A 22,720-nucleotide genomic window follows, 5' to 3' on the forward strand; every position below is an offset into this window, starting at 1 on the left:
CATGTTTAAAACTTGTTCAAAGTGTTGATTCTGTTCTGTTAGAATAATGAAATATTGTGTCTTTATATCTGCTGCCCTTCTTTAGGATGAGCTGAAACCTCACAACCAAACACCAGTGAGGGTCTGACTCCTTAACATCTAGCTGGCATCACGTTTCTGTTTCCCAGAAGAACAGCAGACGGGGAAATCAAAAACAGTCCTGCCACACAAGTCATGATGAGCACCGCTTTAATGCTTTAACACAATAAACAACAATAAAGAAACCAGACGATGTCATCAATGTCACAACGCATTTAATGCAGCTTCATGCAGCGTAACGCAAGCGCATGCTGGATACAGAAAACAAAGCAGAGTACAATATTTCAGCCCATAATCGCGCACCGTTTAAGCAAAAGAGTGAAACTCTTACGTAACAACTCTAACATATCATTCCACCATAAAAATATTAATGTCATACTTATGCATATACTTGATAAAAAAAAATGTAAAAATGGAGGTTGAGGTTGAAATAAAAATGGAGGTAATCATCTCTGAATTGTCCCTTCTGGTCCTGAGGTCAGTATGGTTTCTGATGAGTCCGATTGTTTGTTTTTTAAACAGATTAAGCGCATAAAAACATGAATAAATGGAGTAAAGACGAGGTGTTAAAGTCCGTGCGTCATACGCACAAGACTGTGTGGTTTAGTGTGAGTCACTCGATGAGGTTTCTGTGTTTAATGAGGTTTTTAAGGTTCAAGAGGCATCGCAGCACGCCCCAGACACATAGGACGACGTCGCTGCTGCTGCTGTTGTTGAGTGTGTGTGTGTGTGTGTGTTAAAGCTCCTGGGATTAAATCCAGCACTTCATTTTTAGGAGACGGGACCTGGTCCGCCGGCCCCGCTCATGCCACCGCCGCCCCCGCCCTGCTCCATGTGACTGGTGGTGGGTTTGAGGGGCGTGGGGTGTTGGTGTTGAAGGGCGTGTCTCTCCAGCAGCGTGCGGTGCGTGAAAGCGCGGTGACATACGGCGCAGGTGAAGGTGCGCTCCACGCGGTGCGTGCGCATGTGCACGTTGAGAGAACTCTTCTGCGTGAAGCGCTTGCTGCAGACGGAGCATTGGAACGCTCGCACGCCCGTGTGCACCACCATGTGCTTCAGCAGGTAGTCGCGCAGAGAGAAAGACCTCCAGCAGATGCTGCATTGATGCGGCTTCTGACCTGAAAAAGGACAAACGGCAGCGTACAACAGTCGTACAAAAGTTCAAACTTCTGCTTAGGTAAGATGAACGGATGTCTCGGTCGGGTAGCGGTGAGCCAGGGGCATCTGGCTCTGTTACAAATTTTAGTTGAAACTGTACAAGGGAACTAAAAGTTCAACCAACTGTGAAAATCCTCTCATCATTAACTCATTGCCATTCCAGGTGTATATGACTTCCTTTATTTACAAACCAATCATTTTATATAACAATGCCTTCATGTTATTTTCTTATTAAAATGGTTGGAAAATCTCAGAAAATCACATTCATCGATGACGATCTTAAAGTGCCAGACAGATCCAACCTAGAATATAACCTGTATTACAGTGTATCATGTAGCTGTCCATTAATGTAAATGATGTGCAAAGTACCAAAAAGTGCACGATAAATAAAGTTATTGGCTTCTAATGTAGGGAGTCGACTCTGAATTACGGAAACGAGTCGTCATATAGTTCGAATCTTCTGCCTGTCTCTATCTACGTAGATATGAAAACTTTGCATAATAATCTCCGTCTAAAGTCTTGCCCAGGAGAAATGAAAACCTGGACCTGCCCACAGACACTTCAGCTAGTTAGTGTGTAAACATCATGTCGAGAAGACGCTGTGTTTTCAGCTGTAAAGGCAAGTTAAAAATGTCTGTCGTTTTTATTGCTTGGATTAATGATGCGTATTGATGTCGGTTTTTAAACTCTTAATATCTTATCAGTAGTCATGTTAGCGCTAGGTCGATGGATGTTGCACTATTGTTGGACTGTGCGGAGACTGTGTCAGTTGACCAATCAGAGCAGAGTAGGCTACTGCATGTATTTAAACCTGTTGTTGGGGACTCCTTGACAATATTAGGGTTAGATATTGGACCTGAACGGCTCTTTAATGACTCCAGTGGGAGAGAACAGTTCTTCTTTTCAGCTTATTTAGCGATCGATGACTCGTGTGTCAATGTAAACTAACAGATCAGCGCAATACATTTAAACATGGCGAACCTCATTGGTTCTTGGACATCTCGTGATGAAACATGCATGTGACAACTAGCCACGTGTCTGAAGTCAGTCAGTCATATACATCTGGGATTGCTTGAGGGAGGGTAAATTATGATTATCTCATATTAAAGTAAACTTTCCCTTTAATAAACATTTACTCTGGGGTTTATCTGAAAACTAGCATACTGCTCTGGACCTCCTGAACGTTTGTGTCAACAGCTCTAAAGACAGACAGGTGATTAGTAAATAAGAGTACTGGCCTTGTCAAGTATTATTATTATTATTATTATTGTTATTGTAAAAGCATATACCAGAATGGATGAACATGTGCTTGCTGTAGTTCTTGCGTGAACGCAACGACTTTCCGCAGTGGCTGCAGTCGAAGGACGTCTCAGAGCCCTGAGCAGCAAAGCTCGGACCTGCAATGCATGCTGGGGTGGAAGGGGGTGGAGCTGGGGTCAAGGGGGCAGGGGGCGGAGCCTGCTGACACGAATCCGCCAAGTTGTCAATTACCATAGGTCCACCAACAAAGAAGGACGAGGGCTGCGATTCGCTGGTGGAAAACTGATAAAGCATCTGAGAATAAAGAGAGACGACAACCCAAATCAAAGATGAACTTACAGACACTATAACCTGTGCTGTATCCCTTTGGTAACATACACAGAGTTAATAATAATAATAAAAACATTTATTTTCTATAGCGTCTTTAAATTAACATCTCAAAGCGCTGTACAGAAAGAATTAAAACAACAAAGATACAGCACACAAAAAAAATACAAATTAAATAGACTTAATACACTGTAAAATAAACATAAAAGACAATAAACCAATTAAAGCTAACCTAAAAAATTTAGTTTTAAAAGATTTATCTTGCCTAAGTTTTGGAGCTAATGAAGAAAAAGCCTTGTCTCCCATGAATCTTAAACAACTTGAGGTAACATTAAAAGACCAGTTTCCGAAAAACGAAGATTAGTTTTGGAGTATATGGAGTTAAAAGCTCGGTCAAGTATTGTGGCGCCAAAAGATGCAATGCCTTGAAAGTAAAGCATTCAAAATTTTGAAGTCCACCCTAACCCTAATGGGAAGCCAGTGCAAAGACTCCGAAACAGGAGTACTGTAATATATTCTCATATATTAGTTCTTCTAGTAAGAATTCTAACAGCCAAATTTTGCAAAACCTGTATTATGTTTAAGGTAGCTTTTGAAATGCCAGCTAACAAGGCATTACAGTAATAGATATGGATAAACACAATCTCTCAGAAATAGTACATTACAGAATTGGATGCAATCTGGCATTATTTCTAAAATGGAAGAATGACATTTTAACAGTATTCAGAACATGAGGCTCAAACGTTAGATTGGCATCAAAAATCACTCCTAGATTCCTCAACTTAGTTTGAAACTCCACATTTAAACCCTCTACTCTGCTTTGCGTAGTTGGTGGGGTGAACCAACAAGCACAATCTCAGTCTTTTCACTCTTAAGACAAAGACAATTATCTGTCATTTATTCTTTTATCTTTGAAATACACTCAGAAAGAAAATTAACAGGCACAATTTAATTTGGTCTCAAATTAACGTAGATCTGGGTATCATCTGTATAGAAGTGTCGCTCTCGCGGTATTGTGATGTCGATCTCCTGTCGGTTCTTGTGGTTCCGCATGAACTGGAACAAGTCTACTACGTCATATGTCACATGATAACGTCAACATGGGGGATGCTGTCCATACTTAACATGAATGTACATACTGCCTTAGCGCACGTTAAGTAGGTACTCAGTGAAATTCAGTACCTACACGGTAAGTATGCGATTTCGGATTCAGCCTAAGTCTGCTAAGTCTGAGTTAAAAACATTATTACATTTATTCAGGGAACGCAGACTTAAATAACACAAAAGGGCTTTTTACACTTGAAATAGTTCACCATGGGTTATTTGTTTCATGCTTCACACTTAACCAGGCATCAAAAGGTAACTCTGGCTATTCATACTTTAAAGGTTTCACGGTGTACAATCCTAAACCCTGGCCTAATGTTCTTATTTGCATATTTGCAGTGTCAACAGTCATGATTGGATAAATAAAGCTGTGTCAGACTGACTGAATTAAATTATCATGCAAACCCTTTAAATTAGGGCTTCTGCTATCGCTTCGTTTGGAATCGATTAGTTTGATTAATGAGATACTTTTTTTGTGTGTATTTTAAACCACCAAAACAAATAATGCATAACAAAAATGATGTGGCTGTAAAATGATAAAGCATTTGGCTTTTATTTAAAAACAAAAACTGAGGTATTGATTCCAACTCCAACATTTGGCTCCAAAACTAAGCCTATTTATTGCAATTTTTACCCATTTAGTGTTTATAAGTGCCAGTGCCAACAATAAAGCAATTTAATTTATTAATATGCACAACAGGTTTCATGCAGTAATCTAGCCCTGACATCAAAGTAAATATCTGGTTTATGTACATTTCTACACCTGGAGCATTTACCATTTTTGGTAAATGGTATGGTCGGGTTGGCACGTATGGTCGGGTTGCGATTTTGGCGCTATCGTAAGTCTTATGAATAGTATGCCATACAGACCCGTTTGCCACTGAACCTGCATTAACGACGACAGTGGGGCCTCCAGCCTTAGTCAAACGGGTTAGCACGTATGGTCGGGTTGCGATGTTTTTGGCGTTTTCTCCTGGTCCTGTAAATGGTATACAATATAGACCCGTTTGCCACTGAACCTGCATTAACGACGACAGTGGGGCCTCCAGCCTTAGTCAAACGGGTTGGTATGTATGGTCGGGTTGCGTTTTTCGCGCTTTCGTGTGTCTTGTGAATAGTATGCCATACAGACCCGTTTGCCACTGAACCTGCATTAACGACGACAGTGGGGCCTCAAGCCTTAGTCAAACGGGTTAGCACGTATGGTCGGGTTGCGATGTTTTTGGCGTTTTCTCCTGGTCCTGTAAATGGTATACAATATAGACCCGTTTGCCACTGAACCTGCATTAACGACGACAGTGGGGCTTTAGGCCTTAGTCAAACGGGTCGTCAGGTTTCATTTTTTCTTAAAGATCGGAAGGTGACCCTTATTTACCATATATACCCTCGCATTGGGCCCCCAATTTGCTAAATCCTCAACTGTGGATAACATAATTATGCCGCAATATTTAGTCTGTCTGGAACTAAGCTGAGTTAAACCACATCACTGTGTGACACTTCAATACATATGATCGGCCGCTACGCTAATACGATTTTGTTTTTCTCTCCCTGTCTCGTCCTCGACCCGAGGACGAGACAAACAGACCCAGTCCCGGTAGATGTGAAAGTCGGCACACCTCTGATCTACTGGCTGTCCTTCAACGTTATGCCCAGCTGATACCTGACCAACGATCACCGGCAGAACCGCTTAATCTCCGCTAAATCTCCATTTCCGTTCTCCCAAGGGTTTTTCCCTCCTAGGACTTATTTTTCCTCGGATAAAAGCCCGGGGTTTTTTTTTCTCCTAGGGGGTTTTTCACCCCGGGGAGGCAGCCTTTCTGGGCTTTACCTAGCTTCCTCTTCTATACGTTGCTTTAGTAATACGTGCAATTATAATATTGAGTCATAGCCGCAGCAAATTTAACTGCTCATGCTATCATGTATTCTGTTGTGCTATCTGTCGTTTTCTGTGCTTTTCACTGCTTCTATTTATGTAAAGCTGCTTTGAAACAATTGACTTTTGTGAAAAGCGCTATATAAATAAAATTGAATTGAATTGAAAAAAAAAAAAATTAGGCTACTAACAAATAAAATATCATTTCTGTGGTGACCCTATTTACTATGGTAACAACCTGTGTGTGTGTGTGTGTGTTTGCTTGTGCACGCGTGCTGTGCATGAGGAAGAGAGACGCCCCAGTCAGACCAGTTGCTTCATTGCAGTTTGGTACTGCAGAAATACATGCATTCATTTTCAATAGATCGCTGCATTTGGCTTGCATCACTTGCATTGCGGTGCATTTTAGGTGAAGCATCCTTTCGAAAAAACACGTCACAACATCACGTCCTGGTGTATACAGTGAACGCATGCTGAAATTATTTTTATATAAAAGTTTAAGCATATGTGATGCATTGCTGCGATTGGTCTGACTCGCGTGAGAGAGACGAGGGTGCATGCGTGTGTGTGTGTGTGAAGGGGTTATTTTTTTAATGTAATGTAATGATCCCAAACTTTAGACATTCTCTGCCGTTTATGGACATCTTTACTCATCTTTACGACATCTTTACTCTCCGACATCATGCCAACTAAATTCAAAATGTATCACACGCTATGGTGTGCTTCCTGAACATTGAACAACGGTCCGTGTGAATCAGATCTCTGCGCGTATAGTCCACGTCATAGGAATTAAACGAGGCTTCGAGGCAGAGGTTTTGCCTCGAGGAATTTTTGTAATTGATTTAATCGAGTAACTCAATGAATCATTTCAGCCCTACTTTAAATGGCCAATTATCTCTAGCTTCCATATCACTTACCATAGCTCCTGGGGTGTGTTTTTTTACTACAATTTAGGGGGTTTTCATCACTTTTGACAGTATTTTTCACATTTCCTTCCCTGATTCATTTTATTTATCAGACTCACAGCCTGTAAGTTAACTTGTGTTAGCATTGCATTGTGAGCGAGTCTTTCAAACATGGTAAGGAGCGTCACATTTCCGGCTGACGTCAGAGGTATTCAGGCCAATCGCAACGTACAGCTTAACTGGTCAATCAGGGACACAAAGCTTTTCAAATTCGTGTGTTTCAGAATAGAGTGAAATGTGGAGCTACAAAATTGTACGATTAGTGGAAAATAATGTGTTTTTAACCATAAACCACGGAAACACATTGTATTATAACAAATACACAACACGTTTTTTAAGCAATGAAATAGATTTACTTTAAGAGGGTCACAGAATCAAAGCCGAAGCAGGTGTCCTGCAATCGTTTCGGTGCCGAGTCTATAAGGCATCCATACATAACCCTAACTACTAATCCACTCGTTCTGCCACCACAACATCCCCGTGTGAGTAGGTAATATTCAGCAGTCGTACACTGACTGTAATGAGTTAGGTTCCATCTTAAGTTCTCATGGGGTGTTGTTCTTGCCCTCGGGCTGCTCACTGGTGAATTTAAACATTGAGGTCTGATTATCTGTAAAGCTGTGTTATGAAGAGCACCATACAGATATAAATATGTGACTGCTGTCGTAATTTGTTTGGGGTGTCACACCTGGTTGCTGAGGCTTTGAGAGGACGGCGGGGGAGTGAGTGGTTTGTTGACCCGGGAGCGAGGGTTTGAGCCCAAAGACGCCTGTGGATCTGCCTGAGACCAAAACCCACCCGAGAACATGCCGGACTCCTCGTAGAACCCACCCTGAAACACAATCACAGACTTATCATCATTAACCTAAACTCTTATGAACATGACTTCTTTCTAGTACTAGTACTTGATTTGAAGCAAAAGTCTGAAGTGAAACTTTAAATGTGTGCTTGTGTGTTTTACCTGTGCATATGTGGACTGTTGTGATGCATTTCCTCTGTCATCAATCTCAAAAAGCCCCTCCCCTTCCTGCACTCCCTCATTCTTTACAATCACCTCCTCGCCCCCCAACACCTGCACAAACACGCACACGCACACACACCGTTTACAGTCACAGAAAGACATAAATTATTAATCACCAATGTAGAATAAAAAGATCTTTAAAAAAGTTACTAGTCAGTTGCTAACTTTGTGTTACCTGGAGTCTCAGTGGTTGTCTCTGTTTGCGTGTGTGTGCTGTCTGTCTGTCTCTCTCAGTGTCCCTCTCAGCATCGTGCACGTCCCTCTCGTCTTCTTCGCTGTATCTGTCCACCCCTCCCACCAGGTCATCCCCCACTCCGCTGTACTCTACACGCCCCATGCTGGACGGAGATCCGATGTGAGCCCGCTCATTCGCAGCGACGTTCTGCGAGCCGACGCTCGAGCTTCGGTCCGCGTTGGGGTTGAGCAAATAGTTGATCTCCTGCGAGCAGCTCGGTGCCTTGAGCATGGCCCCACCCCCCGCTACACCCAGCCCCTCCCCTCTACACAGTGCCGACCCGCTTAACTCACCGAGGGGCATTAGAGGGCCCACGCCACCCTCCAGCCCGTCACCCTCCCCCTGAGCCCCGCCGCTCAGAGCGGCCGCCATATCCGCCGCAGACTCGCATTCCCCCTGCATGCCGTAACCGAAGCCCTGCAGCGAGCCGTTATCCCGGCCTTTCCCGTCGCTGCCCCCCTCCTCCTGTTTGGGCAGGGCGCCCCCGAGGGGCACTACGCCCGTCGCCCCCGCTCCACCCGCCATGGCTGCACGTCTTTGCGAGATGATCTGCGTGCATTCGTCGATGACGGTCTTGATCTGCAGGATGGACGCTGCCGTGAGAATGCAGAGCGCCTGCGAGTGCAGCACCACCAGTGAGCCGCTGTACATGAAATCCACCAGCTGCTTCACCGTCTCAGCGGGAACCAGCGGAGGAACCGAGATCTCCGAGTGACCAAGCAGCAGTTTGTCCTGGAAAAACGGGCTTCCCGCTGCCAGCACGCACGCATGCGCACGCAGGGACGCGTCATGGATGCGGACGGTGACATCACAGAACAGACCCTTGCGTCGCTGTGACCTCAGAGCCTCCAGCACAGACTGACTGGAGTTATGGAGGTGGATGTAGTGCACTGCCTCTGATGCCATGACCCCACCTGACACACACACACACACACACACACACTGAAACACACACAATAAATTAAGTGTATGTATATATGATTGTGAGTGTGAACTAGGGATGTAACAGTATACCGATATGTATACCTTTTTTTTTACACATTACTCTACTCATACATATACTGCTGAGAAAATGTCAGAGCCAGAGGCTACACATTCTAATCCCAAAACCCGCCAAAAAATTTAAAATCTGCAGAATGGGAATATTTTTGGTTCCCAAAAATGGCCCTGCATGTTTTGCTCTCCCATTTATGCTGTTCAAGAGAAGAGACAGGTTGGTTTATTCTTGTGTAATCTAAAGAGAAATAACTTAATCCTTATTTTGTTCAAATGGGAGATGTGCAGCTTTATTTTTTTTTAAATGGTAGACTCATACTTCCATAAAGTTTTTTTCAGATAAAAGTTTGATATAATAATAGGTATGCGACTATCTCTGCTGTCGCGGCTGCCATCTGGGTTCCATTCGATGCAACTTCGGATTTCCTCAGGGGACGTGCGGGGTAAAAACATTATTGAATTGCTAAACTACATGTGAACAAAATTTCAATTAATTTGAACGAGACGCACGGGAGTTTTATTACATGCAAAATGGAAAACAAAGGACAAAATAAAGTGATGACTTTTGGGTTTCAAATGGCTAGTATTTAGTTATTCTTGAACCCATAAACATGGTCTTGGTGTCATTTTAAAGGATTTTAAACTCTTTCTATCTGAACAACTAGTTTTAGGATTTAACCATGCTGAAAATTTTACTCGCATACCTAATAATAAACCATATGTCCAACCCCAAAACCTCTCTGAATGCATTTATTTAAGGGTCATTATAGCTGATGTTTATTTTAGCGATTGTTTAATAGCATATACCGCAAAACCGACGATTATCATACCGTGAAAATCTCATACCGTTACAACCCTAGTGTGAACATCTTTAGAAAAGTTTCAAGAGACCACTCCAAATTGGCTTTAAAGGGACACTCCACTTTTTTGAAAATATGCTAATTTTTCTGCTCCCATATAGTTAAACATTTGATTCTTACCATTTTGGAATCCATTTAGCTGATCTCCAGGTCTGGCGCACTGCCGAAAATAGTCCCCTGCTATTGAAAGTAACCAAGGGGACTATTTTCGGGCAGTGTGTAATATCACTACGCCTGCTGCAGTCATGTTACATCAGCAAAGTCCTTGAGTATTACGCCAGAATGAGAGTATAGTTCCTAGCCATATCTGCCTAGAAAATCACAACTTTTAATTTTCCACCGGTCTTAGTACACGATGTAACTAAGAGTCAAGATTTAAATAGGAAAAATATTGAAACTCTTTGGTTATTTTTTTTTTGCGTGATGCTAATGGTCCAATCAGATTCAATTGATTATGCTAAGCTATGCTAAAAGTGGTACTGCCAGACCCAGAGATCAGCTGATTGAATTCCAAAACGGTAAGAATAAAGTGGAGTGTCCCTTTAAAGTCGCCATGAAACAGAAGTAGTGATTTTCTTATTTTTCCTGTGATGATGTATATCCGAGTGAATCAGCTTCTCAAATGAATAAAGGTGGGGCGGGACTTCAATTCGTATACCGAGTATTGGTAGGATCTTTTGAAGTTGGGTCATGTTGCTATTTGCTAAGACCTTTTCCCAGACCCCGCCCACCTGTCATAACATATGACCGGAAGTAAAGAGAGATCTTTCGAGAAAATTTGCGTTTTTGATTAAAGTTATGAGGGCACATAATAAAAAAAAATGAAGCTCACAGATAAAGTCATTTGTTTTTAAAAAAAAACTCTTAATATCCCAAAACAAATTACAGTTTTTCTTTTCAATTTCATTGCGACTTTAAATCATTAACTGTTATACTTGTATTGTATTCTCATGATGATGTGATTAAAAAACAGGGCTATTGCATCAAATATTAATTTTATTAAATGCATGTAAACACATTAGAATTGTGTTGTTTAAAATATATATCTGAATCTTTGCAGTATATTAGGTCTGAAAACATTGCAGCTTTTTGTTAAATTATCCAAATGTATTTACTTGGACTTTTTGGGGAGAAATGTTGTCAGTTGATCACAGAATAAAACTAAAATGATCAAACATATAAATGGTGAGTTTATAAAAACAGTAAATCATTTTGGAGTGGTGGTCTCTCACACAAACAGAGATACAGAAACGCGAGCGCGCACAAACACTTTTATGTAACAGTTCACAAGATATGACAAACCGAGTGACAGACGATATCACAGCAAGCAGAAACTCTGCAGATCGAAGCTCATTGGGATCGTGCAGAATAAATCGTGATATTTTTTTGGATGCATGACGTGAAATGTGGAGTGAATGTAAGAGTGTGACTGACACAAACTCACCTGCAGACGCGATTAAACGACACAAACCAGCTGCTGCCACAACATTACTGCTTCAATTTCAACATCAATATTATAGATTTAATTTCTGTCACGATAAACTGGACGAGCGCTACTATGCGCTAACGGCCTCGATATCCGGAAACAACCCTTCAAAATAAAAGCCCCAAACTATCCACGACAGCTCTTTAAAATAAAAGCCCCAAACGAACCCTCCAGTTATGTTCAAACACTTTAAATGTTTGGGGTCAAATTGATTTATTTTGTTGTCATTTATTTTTCATATACATAACTTGTTTATTTAATAGATTCATTTCTATGAAAACGTATCTTTTGTAGAACATAAATTTAGTGTAAGTAAAAAATAAAATAAAAGTAGTAATGAAAATAATATATAACATTTTTTTTATTTGAGAACAGTTTTACCAGTTTTCACATATCAATAGTAAAAAAACACTCATTAAATCAGTTTTACAGGAACACTGTGTGTACTGTATGTACATTTATATACTTTGCAGACACTTTTAGTCAATTTGTATAATATAATAGGATACCATAATAGGAGGGTTTATATAAAATCCCCAAATGACAGCCAAACAACAGACAAAATATATGCCGATTTGAATAAACGGTACAATAAATATATATCATGTGTGTAAGAGTAATATGAAACATACGTCATGTACGTAAGAGTGATCTCAAACATATATCATGTGTGTAATAGTGTGAAACATATATCATGCTTTTTCCTTCTTCACACAAAATAACCTCCTGGACAACAACCAGCCGGTCACTCCTCTGAGACTGCGCTGCTCTTAGTCATTGAAGCCCTAACCCAGGCAATCCAAATCATCTGTACTGATCCTACTGGATCTATCTGCCACTTTTAACACTTTCAATCACCTCATCCTCCTGTTGACCCGCAAGACTATGGGTGTCTCTGGGATACTGTGAGCTCTGTGGCTCATGTCTTGCCCATCAGGTAGGTCATTTAGAGTATCCGGGAGAGGTGACGTCTTCTAACCCAATGTCTCAGCGCCGGACCACGTTCTTTTCTATATACATGACATCCTTAGATTCCTTCATTCTGAAACATGGATTTTCTTACCACTGCTATGCGGATGACACATAACTCCACCTGCCGTTACAGCCTGATGATCCCATGGTTTCTGCCCACATCTCAGCATGCCTGAGTGACATCTAACTCTGGATGAGGGATCATCATCTCCAGCTGAACTTTGCAAAGACAGAACTGCTTGAGATATCGACTGACCCTAAGATTCATCACAATCTATTCATTCAACAAGGTTCATCGACCATCACGCCTTCCAGGACAGTCAGACACCTGGGAGTGGTCATTGATGATCAGCTTAGTTTCTCTGAGTATGTTGCCAGCACCGCCCACTCTTGTAGATTTATCCTCTACAACATTAGGAAAATAAGACCTTTCCTATCTGAGCATGCCACAGAGGTCGTAGTCCAAGCTCTTGTCCTGTCCAGGCTGGAATATTGCAATGCGTTACTGGCCGGACTGCACAACCAAACCCCTACAGATGATTCAGAACGCAGGAGCAAAATTGGTCTTCAATGAGCCAAAGAAGGTGCACGTCACTCCTCGCATTGTCAGGTTACACTAGCTTCCTATAGCGGCTTGAATCAAATTCAAAGCTCTGCTCCTGGCCTTTAAAACCACCAATGGGTCAGCACCCCCTTACTTTCAATTGCTTATACAGACTTAACATACCCTCTCAATCCCTGCGCTCTGTCACCACTTGTGACGACTTGTGGTGCCATCTCAAAAAGGGAAAAATCACTTTTGTGATCCTTCTCTGGTTCTGTTTCACATCTGTGGAATGATCTGCCGGTCACGACATGATCTGTTGACTCTGTAGCCGTTTTAAAAAACGGCTAAAACTAATCTCTTCCGCCAACACCTCACTTACTAATGTCTTTATTTTTATCTATCTTTATATATTCTCTCTCTCTCTCTATATATATATATATATATATAAAATATTAATAAAACATCTAACCAACCCTTGGCTATGTGTGTGATAGACTTTATGAGACCAGTTCTAGTGCACTTGTGTATTGCTGTTCTTGTGTTGCTCTAATTGGTCTTCTATTGTTTTCCTCTTTTGTCACTGTGGACAAAGGCGTCTGCTAAATGTAAATATATAATGTAAGAGTGAATATGTGAAACTTAATCCTAACTAAAGTTGTAAAATGGTACCAAAGACTACTGTAATGATATAGACCCACCAGTGAGTGCACACTGCACACACAACATCTAGACTTATACAGGAGGATCTATTATATTCATTTCTATTACATCATGACTCTCTGGAATCATTGATTCTGATTGGTCAATGGATGCCACCCAACTCACCTCCGTGTTCACAAACACCGGAGAGTCAACATTTGATGAAATTGTTTTATTTCTCACAAAGAGAGCCTTAAACAACCAGAAAGTATAATATAAAATAAAATGTGTGTGTGTGGTTCAATTACTTAAAGGCCACCTACCTAACCTAGGTGTTATCAGTAATATAAAAATAGTCTCTGGTATCCCTAGAATGTGTCTGTAAAGTCTCAGCTCAAAATACACCAGAGATCTTTCATTATACGATGTTAAACATGGCTAATTATGGCTGCAATGAAAAACGTGCTGTTTTTGTGTGTGATTCTTTAAATGCAAAGAAAACTTTAGTTCCCCTCCACGTATCTTAAGTAAGGGGTAGATAGCTTACACGTCTGTTAGGACTACATCAAAAGCAGGAGGTTGAACTGCGCGTCATAAGGCGGAGTCTACGAGTGGTTATGGGTGGGGCTTAATCAATGTTTAAAAGAGATTACACAAAGAAGAAGAGATGGATTTTTATAATAACAGGATGTTTCTGCGCACACACACTGGCCACTCATTTTCTGATAGAAACACATTTAAAAGTGCTTTTTTAGGGTTAGGGGGCTTTAATAAGATTTTAAAATAAAAACACACAGTCAGAAATACTAAAGCCAGGTATTCAGATGAATTTCTTGCTTTAGACCACATATTAATGCATTTATTTATTATCAAAATAGTGTTAGACTTGAAAGTTCAAGAGTATCAGTCAATCAGTCACAGTTCGAGGTCTGATCTCGTTGCAACAATTTTGTTTTCAAACAGGCAAAACGAGAATAAAATCAACGAAACCAAGAATGCCACACAAAATTCACAAACTCACAAAACCCCAATAATAAGACACTGAGGAGGAAATGTAGTAAACAGGTAAAGTGTTTTGTGTAAGTGTATTACAGAGCAGCTTTAAGTGTGATGATGTCATTTACACCGGTAAGAGTGTTAGGAGGGTGACGACAGAACGGATGACCGTGACTCGAGACGCTCACGCCTGCGTCTCCAGCACTGTTGACGGCTCCAGGAAAAACAGCCCAGTGCGGTCACGGCGGTTCTGTAGTGATTTCTGCTCCGGAGATCGAACGAATAATTCCTGCTGGGCCTGACACAACTTCTGAATGAGGAAACGCTTATCACGACCCTCCTACATACACACACAGACAAAATCAATTATAATAATAATAAATACATACACTGCACAGTGTAAAAAGGACCACATTCTGAGATTTATCCAACAACAGAAAAACTCAAGAGAGAGGCAGACCGAGAGACAGACAGATTGTTATCATCGTCATCATCAGATTAAAAAAAACTTACCATAGCCAACTGATCTCTGAGCTGCTCGATCACACGCTTATGAGCTCCAGCCAATGCGATCACATAGAACATCCCCAGACTGCAACACACACACAAACAAACAAACAAACACACACACAAACAAGCAAACACACACACAAACACACACACACACGCAAACAAGCAAACAAACACACACACACACACACACACACACACACACACACACACACACACACACACACACAAACAAACAAACAAATACAGACACACACACACACACACATTGATATTTAGTTTAGGTGAAAGTGTTTACACTCTAAAGTCAGAAATATATAGCAGTCAGACAGACAGACAGACCGAGATTCAGACGGACAGATGTTTACTGTTACCAGGTAATGACGAAGAGAGAAACGGCGCAGGCCTCTGATGCGAGCGCCAACAGGAAGGAGTGCAGGCCGTAAGGCAGATGAGAAATGACACGAGGAACAACCTCCCATGATGAGGTGTAGTTCACAAACGGACCGCACGCCCGTGACGGGTGGATCCTTACGTAAAACACACAGAGAGATTTCAAATAATCACTTCAAGTTACAACAGCAGATGTGTTTGATATTAATTCTGTGATATATTCAGACTCACTGTGCGATACTGACGGTTACAGGAACACACGCAAGAGCCAAACCAATTAATAACACCACCAGGAAGAAGAAGTTGGAACTAGAAGCTCGAAATGGCCGCGTGGCAGGACGACAGTTGTTCATCAGTGACACCTGCATCATTCATTACTATCATCACACTGGGAAATCTTCAACATTGTGACAATAATCTCAAAAAATCACTTTTCCTACTATAAATGACTATAATGCACTGCACTTTTTACATCATTTAAAACATCACCTCAACTCAAAAACGACTGGAAATAAGACATGGACAAAAAAAGAATAGTTATTTTGTTTCCTATATCATACGCTGTCCTCAGAAACATTGGATAAATGCAAGCGCTCACCTTCTTGAGGTAAAAAACCATGAAGTATTTAACCGTGTTGATGGCAGGAAGTAAAGGACAGTAAAACGTGCCGATCCAGCAGATGGTTTGACCGTAAACTATCTCCAGAACATTCTGAGGGATGGCGAATTCCTGCTGACCCCACCACTTGGCCAAGCCACAGTCACAATAGTTCACAATGATTCTGAAACGACAAGAAAGCCTCCAGATATTCACCTGAAGATGTTTTTGAGCAGCTCATGTGAGTGGAAAGCAAAAAAGACTGATATACTTTCGTGGAAATTCAACAAAGATGGTGACGGCAGCGATGATCAGGAAGTCAAAAATCACCAGCTTGTACATTTCCTGTCCCACGTGAGTCTCCCAGCACTGCAGGACGACACAAAACAACATCAGAGATGCACAACAGACACAAAATCTGTATGTATGTGTGTCTGTGCAAGCGAGAGAGAGAGAGAGAATAGAGAGAGAGACTTACAGGGTAAGTTTTATGGTTGTAGCCACAGGGACAATCAGGACAATTCCAAGTAATTTGAGTCCACAATGAGAACAGCAGGACACCGATGCTGGCTAGTCGCATGAACACACACCTGATGACACACACACACACACATTAGTGACAGATGTCATTACCTTCTGAGCTTAACAAACTCTGGCTTGTAATAAATCAACATCAATTTGTAGCCAGCAGTCATTATTCAGTTGATTTTCAATATTGAGTTCAATATTTGACCAATACAAAGTCTAGCTTAATTTTAATCTTATGTATCTCTTAACCGACTTTATTCACACTCAGAAAACAAACTTAAAGCTGAAGCTCACAGAAACCGGTCCAAATTGCTGTATAATAATTAATACCTCGGGGTTGTTAAATGTTTAATTTGACTGGTTGAGAACTGTGCACCACTGACCTGTCAAATGTCTTAAAATAACCACCAAAGCAATGTTTATTTAAAATAATACCTCTCGCGATGTTACTCCGCTTCACGTCGTGCCGCATTACCACCTTGGGTCTGCATTAATTTAAAATAATTCAACGACCCGTCGCCAAATAATCTTTACTTAAATATTTGATCTTTTGGGGTTAAATGTGCTTCATTGGCATACAGATGTGTGAGCAAAACACCTCAACTATCCAAATCTAGAGCTTGACTCTGAAGAACACAGATGAGTTTGTGTGAGCTTCACCCGCATGAGGAGAAACAACGAGAATCTGATGCCTCATCAATGTGAAGCGAATCTCAAAAGCAGGCGAGTAATCCTCAAAGCTGATGATGAGGCTGAAGATCAGCGGGGTTATGAAATTAGCCAAGGTGATGACAATGGAGGGTAAATACTCCACGATCAGCTCCAACATGAAGTTACTGTGATCCTAAACACACACAGAGAGATCATCAGAAAAAGACCTCTAAAAATAAAAAAAAACAAAGTGAAGGATGAAATGAGTAAATCATCATCTATGGTGCCCATCACCTTTGTCTGCTGTCGCTGTGAGAATACAGTGGCGATGTAGATGCAGTAGAAGCAGGAGATCAAAACGGCCACGACGAACAGATTGACTGCGGCTCTTAGCGTGTAGATGCGACATCTCTCACCACGCGTGCGGTTCGCCATCTTCCGCTTGATGCGTTCCTCTTCTAGATCCGTCTGACACACAACACTAACTTTATTATCCAAGTTTACATTCATGATGATTTTATCTTTACTTTAATGTCTGAATTCAGTAAATTCTCCTTCCATTCACCCTAATGCAGTACAGTACTCTATCCTGTCTGTGGGGTTTGGCCAATAAAAATTCACTTTCATATCTGGATAAAGAAGAACTTTCAGACCCAACTCCTGTGAAAAACACACCTTCAGCTCGTAAAGTAAACTGCTTTGTTTAAGGCGCGCTGCGTTCTCATTCGTGATGCAGAAGTCCCAGCCGGCAAAAACCTTATTGCAGAAACTCTGGAAACGGTCCTCGTCTTGTACGAGTTTGCGTTTAAAACCAGCCGCAGATCTAAACGTGGACAGACAAATAAAAAACAATTTACCATCCAAACAAACTGCATCTCAGGTCAGAGACGGCTCACAAGCGAGCGGTGAAAACTGCACAAAACATCACCGGTGTTCACCTTCAACAAACACACCAGAGCAGAGAGACTCAAACACAAATCTGTTTAGGTCAAAGGTCATCTGAAAAGACAGCAAGTCTTTAATGTCACACTAGCAGACTTTCAGTTTCTTTCCCTCGGCTGTCATTCAGACCCCATAAGAAACAGATTAATATACCGTCACTGTCTGCTCCTCTGGTTACCATCACTTCATTCACTAACTATAATGAAAACAGAGCTGTATCTGATCTATTAAACAGCTATTCTCACAGTCAATAAGATCTTATCATTTTACATATTAGCATTAGTTATTGATCTGGTCAACAGGACCTTTAATGGTTGGTGAACTCACCTCTTAACTATCCAGATGAGACTCAACAGAAGATAAGAGATGGTGGTGAGCAGGTACGCTAGTGGCAGGTTGTAGGTAAAGCCCGAATGAATGAACTCCAGATTATAGTAACCATAGAAGAGATAGGTCTGCTCCAGAAACCCCTACGCACACACACACAAACAGACGCACACACACAAACAGACGCACACACAGAGAGAGTTTAGTGCTGGTGTGTACAGTTAGTGTATTAACTCTTGTGAGGTGTTAGCTGCGCTCTTACTGTTCCTGACAACAAATCTGTGATGTGCTGATGAAAAAGCACCAGACCCTGACGAGAGGTCACTGGATAATTACTGCACTCGCTCACTGCAACACACAACACTGTCACAATAATATACATGTGTAAGTGTGTGTGTTTGTGTATACGTGTGTGTGTGTGTGTGTGTGTGTGTACCGTCAGTGCTGCTGTAGGTGATGTTAAGTGATGTGTGTGATGTGATTATCACTGGCAGCATCACAAACACAAACATCAGCAGGAAGATGATGAAGTTCAGCAGGACCAGAAACCTCAGGAATGAAAAATACGACAGAATTCCTGTCCCAAACATCCCTGAGACAAACATGTACACAATTAATTAAACATTCATGTACAACATCTGTGTGTTTGGTGATTGCAAACATGTATGTAGTTCAGAGATAGAAGGTCTGGTGATGTTAGCTTAACAATGACTAGATAAGTAGATAACAATGATGTGAAAATGATTCACATTGGGTGCCGTCATGCATGTTGTGCAAAGTCAGCAAATCAGATTTGAGAAGATGAATATGCATCAGAGGATGAGGACAAGACTTTTGAGATTCTGACCCTCGATGACGTGAATGTCTGCTCTCCAGAGCTGGAGCGAGGAAAGGACATCCATCCCATCCTCCTTCAGACGCTTTAGAGATCGATGGACGTTCAGTCTCCACAAACCCCAGCCGGTAACAGCGCCACCCTGCTGAAGACGCTGCTCCCTGCACACAAAACAAAAATCACAACTTTAGAGTCTAACCCCTACACAAAACAGCTTTCATAAAAACATTGTTTACGATGTTCACCGCGTGAATCACAAGAGCAATCGGTTGTCCTTGCGGTGGAGCAGATATGATGCTCTCCTACATAATGCAGATGAAACTCACACACCAACTCACTTCTCCTGCCGTTTATCCTCCATGCTTTTGGGAAGCTCTCTCACAGGTCGGAGGTCCTCCCCACTGTGAACCACCTTCTGCTCCGCCCATTTCCCACTGATGAGAGACGGCTGTCTGCCACGCCCACTGCCCCTCCTCCTAGCACTGCCACTGGCGCTTGACTTCCTCCGGTAGAGGAGAGACTGATAACTGGGCAACTGGTCCAGCAGGAGATGACTGGCGGGGGCACGGCGATCTGTGGAGACCACCATAGTACCACCAGACCTTAATAATGCCTCATATACCACAAATTTTCTCAAAACAAAGTAACATCTTTGTGCATTAGGAAATAATGTTGTTAGTCATAAAAGTTTAGAATTTCTAAAAGCAGTTTTCAGGAGGAGGTGGTGTCACTTGTGAATTTCAGCACAAAAAAGTCCCTATCAAGTCAGATATTTAACGTGCTTGTGAGTGACACCACAGAAAAAAAGTGTTATTAACACACAACAAAATTTTAATGCTGGAAAAAACAGCAAGTAAATTAAATCAGTTATCAAAATCTTGGAGAAACAAGGATTCTCTGTTCTCAAACGCTGGGGGCGTGTCTGCTGTCAGCACTGAAACCACACCCACTTGTGGAAAAGCTGACATCTCTTTTAACTTTAAAATACAGCTACAACCTGAATGGATGCTCGTGTTAGGGGCGGGGCAATGCTCCGTGCCTCCAGCCCCCATTTTAAATGATCCAATCAGATCTCGATGGACAAAGTAGCACAATAAAGTTGTCATGAAACTTCTGTTTCATTATTTGGGCGGGGTTAAAGTTTCATGCCGACTTTAACCCTGCACAAATAATCCCGAACACAGAAATGTTTAACGATCTAACTCTGCAATTCAGTACTACATAGATTACAGTCTTTGTGGCGTGTTTCAGCAATACAATTATAATGTGTGCAGAAACTATTTACAAGATTGACTTTACAAAGATAACTGAATTGTGTCAGAGACAAAGACATTTACTAATATCAGATATAACACAGTGATGGGAATAACGGCGTTATAAGTAATCAGCGTTACTAACGGCGTTATTTTTTTCAGTAAAGAGTAATCAAATAAATGACTGTTTCCCCCGTTAAAACACCGTTACTGACATTAAAATGCTGCGCGTTACTATAATAGATCTCACTGAAGCAATTTTCACCCGAGTAGGATCTCTTTCTCTCAGCCAGACAGGTAATGTCTTTTTAAGTGTGTGTGTGCTGGGGGTGGGACAACCACATAGCTGATTGCCTTAATTTAGCAGTTTTGCTAAGTTTGTCACTCTATTTATCAACTTTCTAGACCCCTTTAGCGACTTTATTTTTAAAAAAAGCAACTAGGACAAATCTAGTGCTCTTTTCTGGCGTGGTTGGAGACTGATGTGAAAGGCGGGTGCTTCTGCTGTTGTTAGCCCCATTCAAGGCATTCACAGGCAGCCTGGTCCTCGCGCTGCAGTCCGTCCGAGTCACACACACACACCCTCAACAACAGAGCGATGGCAAGTACTAAGAGCTCAAAGGTAGCGGTCACAAGCACAAAGTATAATAAGCACGACTTTTCCATCATTGAGGTGAAAGGCAGGAATGTTTATGTAACGTGTAACTTACACGTCATTATGTAATGCCAATAAAGAAAGAGTCTCTCCACGTCTGTAATTCTGATCTAATGAATCACCTCACATCACATCACATCATCACATGCTGCTAGTGGTTTCTCTTTAGTATCCATTTCACAGATTTAATATTGGGGGCATCCAAGTTATTTGAAATATTTGACCTTTTTTAAGTAACACAATAGTTACTTTCCCTGGTAATTAGTTACTTTTATAATGATGTAACACAGTTACTAACTCAGTTACTATTTGTGAGTAGTAACAAGTAACTATAACTAATTACTTTTTTAAGTAACATTCCCAACGCCGGTCATCAGAAGGCCTTTATTAACCCACTGGAGCCGTGTGGATTACTTCTGTGAAGGATGAATTGACTTTATTGAGCTTATTAAAAACAACTTATTAAAAAAACTTCAAAAACATTGCAATAAAGACATGCTTTTGAAGAAGAATATTCTGCTTTTCTATGAGTGAGTACAGTTATTTGTACAAGTTTGGTTGTATTATTTGTGTGCCCTAACCCACAGTGCTGCTGAAAGAAATACGAAAGGTGACTGTAAAGCTCTGGGAAACAAACATCAGTCGCTGGATTCTGATGACAAACCGCATTGCTGTCTGTTGTGTTGTGTTGTTTTGTTGTGTAGTAAATATTGGACTAGATGTGAGATTCCTCCTCACACAAACACGTCCAGACTCGCCTGCAGTTTTCAACAGAAAGTGTTTAACAGTTAAGAGAGTCGATCAACTTTACCAAGAATATTATTGTTTAACGAACATTAGCAGCTGTATTAGTGAAGATCTCTTATTTTCATAGTAACGTTAATTAAGTTACATTAACTAACCCTAACTCACACAAACATCGACAGACTTTATTACATTGACAGCACAACATCATTTACATTCATGAGCCTTAAAAACTGTGAGAACTTAAACAAGTCACGTTTCAACAAGTTTATATGAGAGGAATTTAACCCTAAACACACACGCGCGCGCACAGGTTTCTGATGTCACTGGATACACAAACAGAAACTCCTCTGAACTGAGCGCGAGTCATTAAAACACGATTAAAACTGACCTGCATCAGTCGCGTCCATCCCCGATCCTCATAAGAGTTTATAACCGATCATGTGTGATGATATGAGCGCTTATAATGTCCGCCTGTCTGCTGCTCTGCTCCTGTGTTTATGTTGTTGGCTTGTGTTCAGTGTTGAGTTCCGCGTCAGTAGCGCCGCCTGCTGGATAATAAACTCAACTACACCACAATCACATTACAACATAATAAGAAGAAAGCAAAAATAAGTATGTGGAAATAAATTCAATAAAATAATAAAGAATAAATAAATACATAAATGTGAAAATTAATAAATAAATACATTTAGAAAAAGTATACAATAAATGAAGACAGCTTGCATCAGAAGTCATTATTGAATGAGATTTGTGTGGCTGTGCTC

General features: G+C 41.2%; 2 protein-coding genes across 3 annotated transcripts; both read right to left on the bottom strand.

The window, feature by feature from the left end:
• Positions 1 to 276: 276 nt before the first annotated feature.
• zbtb45 (zinc finger and BTB domain containing 45) lies at positions 277 to 11,467 on the bottom strand. 2 transcript variants are annotated; one of them, XM_065269545.2, is made up of 6 exons: positions 11,322 to 11,467; positions 7,962 to 8,935; positions 7,727 to 7,837; positions 7,454 to 7,597; positions 2,526 to 2,790; positions 277 to 1,196 (listed from the first exon to the last, which is right to left on the bottom strand). In XM_065269545.2, exons 2-6 carry the CDS (start codon positions 8,925 to 8,927, stop codon positions 850 to 852), a joined length of 1,833 nt encoding a protein of 610 aa, XP_065125617.1. In that variant the 5' UTR covers positions 8,928 to 8,935; positions 11,322 to 11,467; the 3' UTR covers positions 277 to 849. The 2 variants fall into 2 exon arrangements, with proteins under 2 accessions (XP_065125617.1, XP_065125616.1); XM_065269544.2 differs by having other exon boundaries at positions 7,962 to 8,963.
• A 2,873-nt stretch (positions 11,468 to 14,340) lies between these two features.
• Positions 14,341 to 22,491, bottom strand: LOC135752221 (transmembrane channel-like protein 7). Its single transcript, XM_065270634.2, has 16 exons — positions 22,345 to 22,491; positions 19,640 to 19,874; positions 19,314 to 19,462; positions 18,903 to 19,058; positions 18,729 to 18,814; positions 18,467 to 18,609; positions 17,873 to 18,020; positions 17,492 to 17,665; positions 17,239 to 17,390; positions 16,497 to 16,608; positions 16,290 to 16,387; positions 16,019 to 16,202; positions 15,652 to 15,782; positions 15,402 to 15,557; positions 15,031 to 15,109; positions 14,341 to 14,857 (listed from the first exon to the last, which is right to left on the bottom strand). Exons 1-16 carry the CDS (start codon positions 22,361 to 22,363, stop codon positions 14,702 to 14,704), a joined length of 2,178 nt encoding a protein of 725 aa, XP_065126706.2. The 5' UTR covers positions 22,364 to 22,491; the 3' UTR covers positions 14,341 to 14,701.
• Between the last annotated feature and the right edge of the window lie 229 nt (positions 22,492 to 22,720).

The sequence above is a fragment of the Paramisgurnus dabryanus genome, chromosome 4, assembly GCF_030506205.2.
Source record: "Paramisgurnus dabryanus chromosome 4, PD_genome_1.1, whole genome shotgun sequence".
Lineage (NCBI taxonomy): Eukaryota > Metazoa > Chordata > Actinopteri > Cypriniformes > Cobitidae > Paramisgurnus > Paramisgurnus dabryanus.